We start from the raw sequence: 14,244 nt of genomic DNA on the forward strand, positions 1-14,244 counted from the left end.
GTTTTCAAATTGAAACTGTGGGGGAACCCCACAGTTCTTCAAATGACCCCTTTTAATGGATCCTCAAAGAACCTTTTGGGGCTAATATCTGAACTACCCCCTCCCCTACTATTATTATTATGATCTGCGTAACATACCAATACCAAGTATTATTATGAATAATAATAATATGCATAAAAATAACAATAACAATATTTTAGTTGTCAGTGTTTATGATTTTAGTGGCAAAGCAGAATTAAAAAATCTAAATACGAGGTAAACTGCCAACAGAGCCCCAAGTCCAATGGGTATATCCTCTGGCATGTTGATGCTAATGTGTTGATGTTCTCTGTATCCATAGCCAGAATAATTTTTCAGTGCATGGTGATCAAATAGGTTTTCTGTTATATTCAGAGATGTCGGGAGGGTAAAGTCTGTGAATCAAAAAAAAATTAATTATACTGATGATTAACAAAACATGCACACAACAGTATTCATACCTTGGTTTTTGTGGTAAATGTGAATGAAAAAAAAAACTGTTTTGATAATGGTTTTCATACACATACCTTGTCCATAATGTAGAGGCCTATGGGATATTCATTGAAGAGGTAAGGAAGGAGGATGGTAAATGTGATCTGCATAACATACCAATACCAATTGACATACTGTACCTTTGTATGCGTTCTCGTCTGTATACCTGCAGACAGACACAAAAATGAGTCATCTGCACCCAATACAGATAACCTTCAACATATTCTTATAGCCTATATATTGTTACCACTTTGTTGATTGATATCCATTGAATGGTGTCCATTTTCTGTCATAGAAAGATTTGCACAAATATGAAAAGATAGATAGTATCATCAGACAACAATATACATTTTGATCATACAAGGGACAAACCTTACCTTACATTGAGGAGATCTTTACATTTTTCAGTTAAGTGCCTGCACCTGCTATCCTTTCAAATTCAAATCCAAATTTTTCAGTTGGGCAGTCAGGTTCCTGCAAGAACCCCCACCAACTAAGGATTTTCCTCGATGAACCCCACCTCCTATGGGGTTCTTGGAAGAACCTTTTGGGGGCGGATTTCAGTGCCAAGAACCCTATGGTTCTTCAAAGAACTTTGAGGATCGTAGGAGAACCCCTGTTGAACCCCTAACTTTTAGAGTATATTGGATGACAAACATCTTAGCTTTCGACTATCATTGTATGCTTTGCTGCAACCATGTCAAGCCGTTACAGTCCACTGCCAGTGTAATTTTTTATGACATAACCCAGTTAATTTATTATGGATTGCAGAACTCTTACCCAGTCACTTGGTAAAACACCGTTTAAGGTCCTTGAGATGATCACAGTCTTGTGTACAGCAATCTGATTTTCATGTAAATATTCTAAAATCCACATCAAAACAATATGCACATTTTCCAACCAGAGATGTTTCCATCAAATTGACTTGTTGCAAATAAAAGGCTGTGCGTGATGACGTAGGGTACAGAAAATACTGTATATTTTTGCGTTTAAATTACCAATACACGTTAAATATTTTTTTCCCCAACTCAACTGATGGCTTTCTCACAAAAAACAGTTGCGTTATATAGTGTGTGACACTGATATTATGCGCTCTAGCCAAACAGCACTCATACTGTATTTTCATCTGTAGCCTAAAAGAACGCATGTTTTCCCAACGAGTCGTAGTGGGAGGACCACGTAACATGTCATCGCGTGACTCCCAAGTTTACTTCGAATTGATGGTTATATGTATATATCGTTTCCACCGACATTTCTCGCATAATTAATTTTGCCGAAGCACAGCACTTGTTGTTAAAGTTTGTGTGCTGCATAGAGGACGGCTCCATTCACCCTCACAGACGGACACAACGGCTGGGGAGTCAACAGAGGCATTACACGTCACACAGTGATTTTACACGTCACACAGTGATTTTTATTGTTGTTACCATATCTCTCTCTCTTCCCCATCCCCATGAATTGCCTTTGAGAACAAGCTTTGCATATCCCGACATACAGTAAGGCAAGACGTTTCCCCCTGCCACCCACAACACACAGGCACATGTACACACACGTCAGACTTATATAATTAACACACACAGAAACACCATATGGAAGGAGCACTTTTCACCTCTCCAATCTGTGACAGTTCATTTCATATGAGGAAAGGAGTGACACACGGACCACCACCCACCAAGCCCTACTCTTCTCCCTCCAGTCTAACAGCCGGACTATGGTATAGAGCTGTGATTCAGGGCCTCTCATATGGAGCTCTGTTGCAGTCAGCCATTGAGAGGTGAGAACATATGACTCACAAGGACCAGACCTCCGTCCACCACTCAGTCACATACAGGGCAGAGCGCAGGTCCGGTGTGGGTGAGTGAGTGGGGGACACTGCAGGGTGGAGAGTGTGTCGCTGGGGAATAGGAGTGATCTGAGAAGACAAAGATGAGCTAAGGCTGAGAAAAAGTGGTCATGATAACTATAGTCTGAAGTACAAAGTGATGGTGATACTGAGGCACAGGTGCTGGTGTCTTTGCTACTCTGACATCAGAGGAAAGAGAGTTGTGATTCATTGGATTGTGGCAGATGAAAAACACATTGATGTGAAATGGGGCATCTCCACCAGGGGGTTCTAAGACTTCAAAATGCAAAAAGTCTGTCTGTCAGTCATGTGACTCATGTCTCTCTCTGTGTGTGTGTGTGTTCTGAAGTTATTTTTTAAGTGAAAGAGAACCACCTGACAACAATTATTTTATATTTGTATATTATTGAACCTTTATTTCACTAGGCAAGTTATGATATGACTATGGTGAAAAGTTAAGGTCAATTGTCTGTAACATTTACTGTTGAATGTAAAGCAGTTTCACTGGGTCAGCAGATTGAAACCATGTGTAAACAGACACTAGTTATCTACTCCCCACTGTTATCTACTCCAGATTCTAGGGAAAGGTAATGTAATGCTGCCCCCTTGAGGAATGAAAACACCAACCTAATAAGAGTTATTTACAGAACCAATATACATTCTCTTCTTACAAGGCTATTGTTTGAAGAACCATGTTAGTTTATCGCTCATCCATTTTCGTCATGAAGGCATGTTTGAAAAGCTTAGCTAATGAGAGCATCAAGAAATCCTATAGGTCACCACCACTCTATCTTTCAGGGTAACTGCAGGGTACGGATCTCATCTTCAACTTTTCTTGTTGGTTCCAAGTAGAACATCTACTACATTTTTTCCCGGTAGAAATAACATTCTCCATGCACTGTAATCTACACATTGAGAAGAGATATTGAGAAGAGCTAGGTAAATGAATAAGCCATTTGGATATATAAATAAACAGTTTTCGATCTATTTTACCTTATGATTGCTGAACAGGTGAAAACAGTCATATGGCAGCAAACTGAAGCATATCAACATCACAAGAGGTTGATGGTACCTTAATTGTGGAGAATAGGCTTGTGGTAAATGGCTGGAGCAGAATCAGTGTAATGGTACCAAATACATCAAACATGGTTTCCATTCGCTCTGTTCCAGCCATTGTGATGAGCCGTCCTCCCCTCAGCAGCCTGATCAACATATCACTGATCAACATGTCACCTTTTCCACATTGAAGTTCATTAAATGCTGGCCTTATAACTTGGGATGAAATGTGGAGACCCAAGCATTCGACTTCTGTAGTCATGCGGATATGATGGAACTGAGCCAAACCTACCGAGTAAATTTCATACTGGGTTTAGACGTCAATTCAACGTGTATTGCTCGTTGGTTCAACGTAATTTCATTGAAATGACATTGATTACGCAATCTGTAGCCACTGTCAGTTATACCCACATACTGTACATTTATAACTGTCACCGACTTCAGTGTTAGTTTCCTTACATTTTGCATCATTCCATTACATCGTGAGTTTACCTTTCTTTCCTCTGTCACGTTCGTGTGGTTGTTCCTGAGGATCTCTAGCAATAGTGGATCATACGCCAAAAGTATGTGGACAACCCTTTAAATTAGTGGATTAGGTTATTTCAGACACACACAAGTGTCATATGATTCCACCTTTCGAACAAGTTAGTTCATCAAATTTCTGCCCTGTGAGAGCTGCCCCAGCCAACTGTACGTGCTGTTATTGTGAAGTGGAAATGTCTAGGAGCAATAATGTCTCAACCGCAAAATGGTAAGCCACACAAGCTCACAAAACACTAAGGCCTATTGCTGAAGCGCGTAAAAATCATCTGTCCTTGGTTGCAACACTCACTAGCAAGTTCCAAACTGCCTCTGGAAGCAACTTCAGCACAATAACTGTTTGTCGGGAGCTTCATGAAATGTGTTTCCATGGCCGAGCAGCCACACACAAGCCTAAGATCACCAGGCGCAATGCCAAGCGGTGGCACGCCGCCATTGGACTCTGGAGCAGTCGAAACGCATTCTCTGGAGTGATGAATCATGCTTCACCATCTGTCAGTTCAACGGACTAACCTGGCTTTGGCAGATGCCAGGAGAACGCTACCTGCCCCAATGCATAGTGCCGTCTGTAAAGTTTGGTGGAGGAGGAATAATGGTCTGGGGCTGTTTTTCATGGTTCAGGCTAGACCCCTTAGTTACAGTGAAAGGAAATCTTAACGCTACAGCATACAATTACATTCTAGACGATTCTGTGCTTCCAACTTTGTGGCAACAGTTTGGGGAAGGACCTTTCCTGTTTCAGCATGACAATGTCCCTGTGGAAAAATCACAGTCCATACAGAAAAAATGATTTGTTAAGATCGGTGTGGAAGAACTTGACTGGCCTGCACAGAGCCCTGACCTCAACCCCATCGAACACCTTTGGGATGAATTGGAACGCCGACTGCGAGCCAGGCCTAATCGCCCAACATCAGTGCCTGACCTCACTAATGCTCGTGGCTGAATGGAAGAAAGTCCCTACAGAAATGTTCCAACGTCTAGTGGAAAGCCTTCACAGAAGAGTGGAGGCTGTTATAGCAGCAAAGGTGGGACCAACTCCATATTAATGCCCATGATTTTGGAATGAAATGTTCAAAGAGCAGGTGTTCACATACTTTTTTTGGACAGACAACATCAGATACATGGGCAACACATACATGTGCTCTGCCTTGGCAACAATGGCAGTATTATTAGCAGCACCTGACTTTTTACTTAAGAAATGTGTTAGCTTGGGTCATTTTTCTGTTAAAATTAAATCTTTATTTTCTCAGTCCCGCTCTGATTGTAGCATGGGGGAGCATCAAGCGGAGAAATAATGTAATTATTTTTTGCCCAGCTCATGAGGCCCCTTGATGATGTGAGGCCTGAGGCAATTGCCACTACTGCCTATAGTAAGTCTGCCACTGCCTATAAGAATAGTAAGCAAAACAGTCTTACCTCAGTTATCCCTGAGGGATACATCCCCATGGTGTCTAAGGGAACACGCAGAGAATGTAATAAATAAATGCTGACACACAATGTGTTCTTAATGATTTATTAACAGTTGCCACATCCCCAACTCTAAAGGTGACTGCATGGTACAGATCTCAACTTTCCTCATCCACTCTGGGGTCACCTGACCTCTGACATCACAAGGGGTCCATAACTGAGCCAGTGGCTTCATTCTCTACATTCAACACTCAGGATAAGAGTGAGTAGAGGAATAACAGTCTTACCTCAAGAGTTATCCCTGAGTCATAAATTCCCACAGTGTCTAAGAGAAAATAGGGATGAATAAATAATAGACAGTTCAGAATCTTATTAAAATTGTTAGTCAATCAAAATATATTAATATACCATAAAAAGGATGGATAATTAAGTTCTCATCTGTTAGAATACAATCATTCACTCCTGGTCTAAGAAACATCTCAACACTCTAATAAAGATATTTATTTAGGTTTTAAATAGATGTACAAAACATTAGAAAAGAAAATACAAACAAGAACAAAAATACATCGAATTATCGTTGAAATCTCCACATGTGCATATTAATATCAAGGTAAATATTATAAACAGTCTTTGAAGCAGAGGTGATAGGTTTGGGGGACCAGCGTTGAGGAGAACAGTTGTCCACACACACACAATGTGGTCAGATTCACTCTGAAAAAGTTGGTGGTTTTGTTTTCCTGAGGAATGTTGGTAACAGCCGGGGGTCCCTTGCTGATGCTGCCACCAAAAAATGTCTATAGATGGGAAGGTAGCACATTGGGAGGGAAATTACATGATAAAATCGGCAGCTTCACAAAATTCCAATTGCCCCAAACATTACAGTAAAACAAAATGGGGGTTAGTTATATAACTTAACATCTGTATATGGTGAATGTAAAACAGTTCTATGAATTCATGATGATTGGATTGATGTGTACATGCTTCATACTCAAGATGTTAACACAACATAAAAAGTATGAGTGTTCAGTAATCACCTGTTTTTCTCTATTGGAAAACATAGAATACCTGACTGTTTCTGTATCGAAAACAAACGGGTGGTAAATGTACTGCTAAGTCCAATGAATAACCCCCATGACATGGTGTTTAAAACAAACGGGTGGTAAATGTACTGATAAGTCCAATGAATAACCCCCATGACATGGTGTTTAAAACAAACGGGTGGTAAATGTACTGATAAGTCCAATGAATAACCCCCATGACATGGTGTTTAAAACAAACAGGTGGTAAATGTACTGATAAGTCCAATGAATAACCCCCATGACATGGTGTTTAAAACAAAAAGGATGAGAATCATTGCACTTGGTACATGTAAGGGGAAAAAATATAGTTGCTAACACCTTAAGTCTGAAGTAAAAGACTACATCAAAAGAACCAAAAGGGGAGCCCTCGGCCCATTCTCAATCATCACAGTGTTTCCCAACCGCACTATGCCGAGCTTGATACCACCCAACATGCTAGTGGGTTGGCTGTTTGACCTGTCCCTAAAATATACTACTGACCTCCCTATCCACATCCCTAGCATCAGCTGGGAAATGCACTTTTCATCTCTAAAACTTAGCATCAAATAGTCATGTTGTAACAATGAATGAACATTTACACACTACTGAAACAGAAATGTGGGGTGGTGTGAATACTGTTCGATAGTTTGAATTTAGTCCGTGTGTAAAATCCTGTGTGATGGAACTACTCGTTTTACGAGCACTTCTAGTCATGTGAAATGTTTGGGGAAGTGACTGACTGAGGATGTAATCTAAACAAATCAGCTAATTCAAGATGGCTGCTGTGCGAGGCCGACACTGTTGCACAGACTTGCCAGAGGGAGGTGTCTCACTCACTTCTCTCTGCAAAGCATTCCAGCACTACATTTGAATACAATAATGAACCACCACCAAAACACCCATATAGACACACATTGAGACACTATCCCTCACTCCCATCTTTAAATGAGCAGTTGAGGTGGCTGGTGAGGAATTACATGAGATGAAAGCAAGTGGTGTTGGACTTGTGAAAAAGCATGTGGTGGTGATAAGCGTTAGGAGCTGTGTGTTTAACTCGGTTGTTCAGGCCATGAGTAAAGACGCCGAGCTCAGACCACTGCCACTGCCACACAAATGTGTATGAATGGGTGCAAAGGTCTCCGAAAGAGTACATCAGTATTATAACAGCAACCATCTGCAATACACCCATCTCATCATTACAGGCCATCAATTCATTCAGTAAGACTTGGCTTTTGAGCTAAGTTGACCTGAGGCAGACAGGTGAAATGTCAGGGTCCCCTAGCCTCAGCTAGCCTCGTGTGCCAGGGAGGCTGGCTTCACATGGCTGTCAACCAGGTGAGAGGTCACACAGCTAAGATGACCATCACTAGCTCAGGCCTGCCTGCCTCTGTCTGGGTACAGACACTCTACGGGAGACAGAGGCCTTACTCAAAACTTTCAAAAGCAAGTGGTAATTGAGAATTGAGTGGCTTCGCCATGAAGAGCAAACCATGTGAATAATATGTAGGTCTAACATCTCTCCAACACTCCACTGACCAACAGAAAAATAAAAACACCAGAAACAAATGGACAAACTAACTCCGTAGCTTTTAAACGCATCTGAGTTTAACGTGCAGGTGTGGCTGCACTGCTGTGGGGGGGGATCTGTAAGGGTGTATACACGAAGGGTGGAGTACGAGTTCAGTTTAAGGGGGGTGTGGTGACAGGGGGGTGAGGAAGGGATGGGGAGGCGGGTCGTCAGGAATCCTCGGTTCCCGAGTCATCTTCGTCGTAGCAGCAGTCCTCGCCATCTTCCTCGTCTTCGTCCTCCAAGTCCTCATCGTCATAGTAATCATCGTAGAAGAGGTTGGAGCCCTCGTCTGGGGGTGGGGCACGGGTCCGGACGCAGTACTCTGCCAGGGTGGTTGGTACCTTCACACCGTCCCGCTCAGCATCCGCTTTGGTGGCGTGGACCTGTTTCCTGTTAAGAGAGACAGCGGAGCGACAAAGGGTGAACTGTGGAAGTGGTACAGGGTATACCTGATGGTTTGAATGTACCCTGTTCTCACCCTTGATGTGTCCATGGGTGCGCATGTGTCCACCTAACTGATGATCTCGTTGCTCTTTCGGTGCCTGGCCATCATCTGTGTGTGTGTGATTGTATGCGTGCCCACCTGATAATCTCTGTGAACTCTCTGTCCTTGCCCTTGCTGTCCCTCCACTTGCGGTACATGACAGAGGCGTCCACATTGGCCGGGGAGGATGTGTTAGGCTCGTTGAGCAGAGAGATGACACTCAGAAGGATCGTCCTGAGGGAGGGAGGGAGATATGGCGAGAGAGTGAAAAGAAATGGAGAAAGAGAAAGGGAGAGAGTGAAGGAGGAAGGGATAGAGTGAAGGAGGGAGGGAGAGTGATAGTGAAGGAACAGAGAAAAAAAAGAGTGGTCATGAGCTCCTGAGTTCTTCTGAAAATAAATTGAATTAAAAGTTGGATAAATTGTAGAAAAACTTGGATTTTTTCATAAAGACTTATACAGGATACTACCCTCTACATCAAAAACCTTAAATCCAAATTCCATACCAAAAACCTTGATTTTGGACAGAATTACCTGAATGGATTATTACTATGAAGGACTATCAGGAAAAAACTTCTAACAAACCAAAACCTGCAGAAGAAACAGCAGAAACCTGAAAATTCCATCCAACACAAGAATGAGTGAGTTTTGTTCAGTCTGAACCTCCTTCTGAAGTCAAAAAGTAAAAGAGAATTTCTAGGTCATTTTGTTATATAAAGCTTAGTAAACAAGGCTACTAAGATACCAAGACTAGCTGCACTCCGGACTGAGGTGGGAGAACTTGAGGAGGGAGAGGAACAGCTAACGGCAGTGAAGGAGGAGGGAGAGGAACAGCTAACGGCAGTGAAGGAGGAGGGAGAGGAACAGCTAACGGCAGTGAAGGAGGAGGGAGAGGAACAGCTAACGGCAGTGAAGGAGGAGGGAGAGGAACAGCTAACGGCAGTGAAGGAGGAGGGAGAGGAACAGCTAACGGCAGTGAAGGAGGAGGGAGAGGAACAGCTAACGGCAGTGAAGGAGGAGGGAGAGGAACAGCTAACGGCAGTGAAGGAGGAGGGAGAGGAACAGCTAACGGCAGTGAAGGAGGAGGGAGAGGAACAGCTAACGGCAGTGAAGGAGGAGGGAGAGGAACAGCTAACGGCAGTGAAGGAGGAGGGAGAGGAACAGCTAACGGCAGTGAAGGAGGAGGGAGAGGAACAGCTAACGGCAGTGAAGGAGGAGGGAGAGGAACAGCTAACAGCAGTGAAGGAGGAGGGAGAGGAACACACGGCACAGCTAACAGCAGTGAAGGAGGTGGTGAGAAAGTGGAGGTGTGACAGAGAGCAGGACACTCCCCCAGAGAAACCAGCAGAACAGCCCACCTCAAACTCAGACCACAATGGGACAGGGAAAACAGGAACCCACCAACCCAAAAGACCCCACCCCCTCCTAACAGCCCCTCTGTCCCCCAGCCACAATTCACACGGCCACAAACAACCTGATTGCCCAGCAGGAAACGGTGGCCACAGCACCCAAGGGAGTGATTGAAAAAGCTTCTTCCACTTTCCTGAATGCACAAGTGGTTATCCCCACCCTACTACCATGAAAAAACATTCACCTTGCAACCATACAGCGCGTGAATGCAAGCATTTCCTGGGATTGTGCCTCAAAATGTAATGTCTACCTTGCCCACCACTCCACCCTGGACTTAAACAGCCTTTATGACCAGGTCCACCTATACAAGGCAGCAATTCCAACTTCTACCAGGACCCTGAAGGACGTCACCCTCAACCACAGCCCAAGCATCTCAAAGGAGCAACTGACAACCCGCCCAGACCAGCGAGACACCCTCCAAGTTTCTCAAAAAAGTACGATCTTTGTCCCCATGTGTAGTTGCAAACCGTAGTCTGGCTTTTTTTAATGGCAGTTTTGGAGCAGTGGCTTCTTCCTTGCTGAGCAGCCTTTCAGGTTATGTCGATATAGGACTCGTTTTACTGTGGATATAGATACATTTGTACCTGTTTCCTCCAGCATCTTCACAAGGTCCTTTGCTGTTGTTCTGGGATTGATTTGCACTTTTCAAACCAAAATACGTTCATATCTATGTAAGTACGTTCATTTTAAATGAATCTCCTTCATGAGCGGTATGACGGCTGCGTGGACCCATGGTGTTTCTACTTGCGTACTATTGTTTTTACCGATGAACGTGGTACCTTCAGGCGTTTGGAAATTGCTCCCAAGGATGAACCAGACTTGTGGAGGTCGACAAAAAAAATGTCTGAGGTCTTGGCTGATTTCTTTTAATCTTCCCATGATTTCAAGCAAAGAGGCACTGAGTTTGAAGGTAGGCCTTGGAATATATCCACAGGTACTCCAATGGACTCAAATGATGTCAATTAGCCTATAAAGCCATGACAATTTTCTGTAATTTTCCAAGCGGTTTAAAGGCACAGTCAACTTAGTGTATGTAAACTTCTGACCCACTGGAATTGTGATACAGTGAATTAGAAGTGAAATAATCTGTCTGTAAACAATTGTTGGAAAAATTACTTGTGTCATGCACAAAGTAGATGTCCTAACCAACTTGCCAAAACCATAGTTTGTTAACAAGAAATGTGTGGAGTGGTTGAAAAACAAGTTTTAATGACTCCAACCTAAGTGCATGTAAACTTCCGACTTCAACTGTATATCCCCCCCAATAGAATCCCTATACTTTAATGATGACAGCATCACCACCCTAAAGGGTGAGATCAACCATTTACAGGCTCAGGGACATGTACTAGTCTGTGGCGACCTAAATGCCAGAACTGGACAATAACCTGACACTCTCAGCCCACATTATTCCCTTCCAAATTATGCCCCCTAGAGACAACTATGACAAAACAACCAACAAAAAATGGGTCACAACTAGGGTTGAACATTTTGGGAAATATTCAGAGGTGGAAACTTTCCATGGGAATTAACAGGAATTAATATTAATACCATTTAAATGCAGATGTTTTTTGCATTGGATATATTTACCATATCATATGGAGACAGAAACAAACATTTTAGCTTATCATAAGTAGACAATTGCAAATGATTAAATCCTTCCAATAGAAATAAAAACAATTTAGTTACAAATTGAACTTTAATTAAATTAGTTACCTCTTCACATGGGATGACTTCACTGAACAGCAAAAGAAAGAGAATATTGAATGATCCCCAATGATCCATAGTGTCTCCAAAAAACGTTTTGATAGTCCGTGATAGTCTAGAAACTAAAGTTTTGGTTGTCTTCCTCTCAGGCTTCCATGTCTTCTCCCTGGACCTCCTCAATGTCCACCTCTTGAACATCAGACTGAGGCCTCATCTTCACTTTCCAAACTTGTTGAGGATGGCTTGTTGTCAGGCTCAAAAAGCCTAATATTTGCCCGGATGGCCACTTATTTTTCAACACTTGCATTGGTCAGCATGTTGCGTGCGTGTTCCCATACAAGGACCAGTTGGCTCTGAGGTGGCTGATGTTGGTGGGATTTGGAGGATGATGGAGGCAACAGGGGAATGAGCTTTAGATCCACAAAGTCCCTTCCACCAGGTGGTTGATGAGATATATGCTGGCACGACTAGCATATTGCATCTCCATCCCAAAGCCCTTGCATGGAAGTGTACTTCGCCAGACTGCCAAGAACCTTGCCCTCATCCAGGCCAAGGTGGCGGGACACGGTATTGATGACACCATAGGCCTTGTTGATCTCTGCACCACAGGATGATCTTGCCAGCATACTTGGGGTCCAACATGTACACTGCGGCGTGTATGGGCTTCAGGCAGAAGTCTTCACGCTTTTTGATGTATTTCAGAAGTGCAGTTTCTTCTGCTTGGAGCAACAGTGAAGTGGGTAGGGCAGTACGGATTTCTTCTCTTACATCTGCAAGCCAAGTCTGAACATCAGACAGGATGGCATTGTCTCCCTCAATCCGTGCAATGGCTACTGCTATAGGTTTCAGGAGTTTCAGGCTGCTTACCACTCTCTCCCAAAATACATCATCCAGGAGGATCCTCTTGATGGGGCTGTCCATATCGGCAGACTGCGATATGGCCATTTCTTGGAGAGACTTCATCCCCTCCAGGAGACCGTCAAACATGATGACAACACCACCCCAATGGGTGTTGCTGGGCAGCTTCAATGTGGTGCTCTTATTCTTCTCACTTTTTCATTTTTTTTTTTTTTTTCATTTCACCTTTATTTAACCAGGTAGGCTAGTTGAGAACAAGTTCTCATTTGCAACTGCGACCTGGCCAAGATAAAGCATAGCAGTGTGAGCATACAACAAAGAGTTACACATGGAGTAAACAATTAACAAGTCAATAACACAGTAGAAAACGAAGGGGGGGTCTATATACAATGTGTGCAAAAGGCATGAGGAGGTAGGCAAATAATTACAATTTTGCAGATTAACACTGGAGTGATAAAAGATCAGATGGTCATGTACAGGTAGAGATATTGGTGTGCAGAAGAGCAGAAAAGTAAATAAATAGAAACAGTACGGGGATGAGGTAGGTGAAAAGGGTGGGCTATTTACCAATAGACTATGTACAGCTGCAGCGATCGGTTAGCTGCTCAGATAGCTGATGTTTGAAGTTGGTGAGGGAGATAAAAGTCTCCAACTTCAGCGATTTTTGCAATTCGTTCCAGTCACAGGCAGCAGAGTACTGGAACGAAAGGCGGCCAAATGAGGTGTTGGCTTTAGGGATGATCAGTGAGATACACCTGCTGGAGCGCGTGCTACGGATGGGTGTTGCCATCGTGACCAGTGAGCTGAGATAAGGCGGAGCTTTACCTAGCATAGACTTGTAGATGACCTGGAGCCAGTGGGTCTGGCGACGAATATGTAGCGAGGGCCAGCCGACTAGAGCATACAAGTCGCAGTGGTGGGTAGTATAAGGTGCTTTAGTGACAAAACGGATGGCACTGTGATAGACTGCATCCAGTTTGCTGAGTAGAGTGTTGGAAGCCATTTTGTAGATGACATCGCCGAAGTCGAGGATCGGTAGGATAGTCAGTTTTACTAGGGTAAGCTTGGCGGCTTGAGTGAAGGAGGCTTTGTTGCGGAATAGAAAGCCGACTCTTGATTTGATTTTCGATTGGAGATGTTTGATATGAGTCTGGAAGGAGAGTTTGCGGTCTAGCCAGACACCTAGGTACTTATAGACGTCCACATATTCTAGGTCGGAACCATCCAGGGTGGTGATGCTAGTCGGGCATGCAGGTGCAGGCAGCGACCGGTTGAAAAGCATGCATTTGGTCTTACTAGCGTTTAAGAGCAGTTGGAGGCCACGGAAGGAGTGTTGTATGGCATTGAAGCTTGTTTGGAGGTTAGATAGCACAGTGTCCAGAGACGGGCCGAAAGTATATAGAATGGTGTCGTCTGCGTAGAGGTGGATCAGGGAATCGCCCGCAGCAAGAGCAACATCATTGATATACACAGAGAAAAGAGTCGGCCCGAGAATTGAACCCTGTGGCACCCCCATAGAGACTGCCAGAGGACCGGACAGCATGCCCTCCGATTTGACACACTGAACTCTGTCTGCAAAGTAATTGGTGAACCAGGCAAGGCAGTCATCCGAAAAACCGAGGCTACTGAGTCTGCCAATAAGAATATGGTGATTGACAGAGTCGAAAGCCTTGGCGAGGTCGATGAAGACGGCTGCACAGTACTGTCTTTTATCGATGGCGGTTATGATGTCGTTTAGTACCTTGAGTGTGGCTGAGGTGCACCCATGACCGGCTCGGAAACCAGATTGCACAGCGGAGAAGGTA

At 43.6% G+C, this 14,244-nt stretch overlaps 1 protein-coding gene across 1 annotated transcript in view; it reads right to left on the bottom strand.

Annotated features, from left to right (window-relative positions):
* Positions 1–5,448: 5,448 nt before the first annotated feature.
* Positions 5,449–14,244, bottom strand: part of LOC109897877 (ubiquitin-conjugating enzyme E2 R2-like) — a 40,604-nt gene continuing 31,808 nt past the window's right edge. The window contains exons 4-5 of the mRNA XM_020492509.2: positions 8,568–8,702; positions 5,449–8,374 (exon numbers count right to left, since the gene is read on the bottom strand). Coding sequence (XP_020348098.1) covers positions 8,152–8,374; positions 8,568–8,702 — 358 coding nt within the window. The 3' untranslated portion in view covers positions 5,449–8,151. The remainder of the gene's footprint in view (positions 8,375–8,567; positions 8,703–14,244) is intronic.

The sequence above is a fragment of the Oncorhynchus kisutch genome, linkage group LG10 (assembly GCF_002021735.2).
Source record: "Oncorhynchus kisutch isolate 150728-3 linkage group LG10, Okis_V2, whole genome shotgun sequence".
In the NCBI taxonomy this organism is placed as follows: Eukaryota; Metazoa; Chordata; class Actinopteri; order Salmoniformes; family Salmonidae; genus Oncorhynchus; species Oncorhynchus kisutch.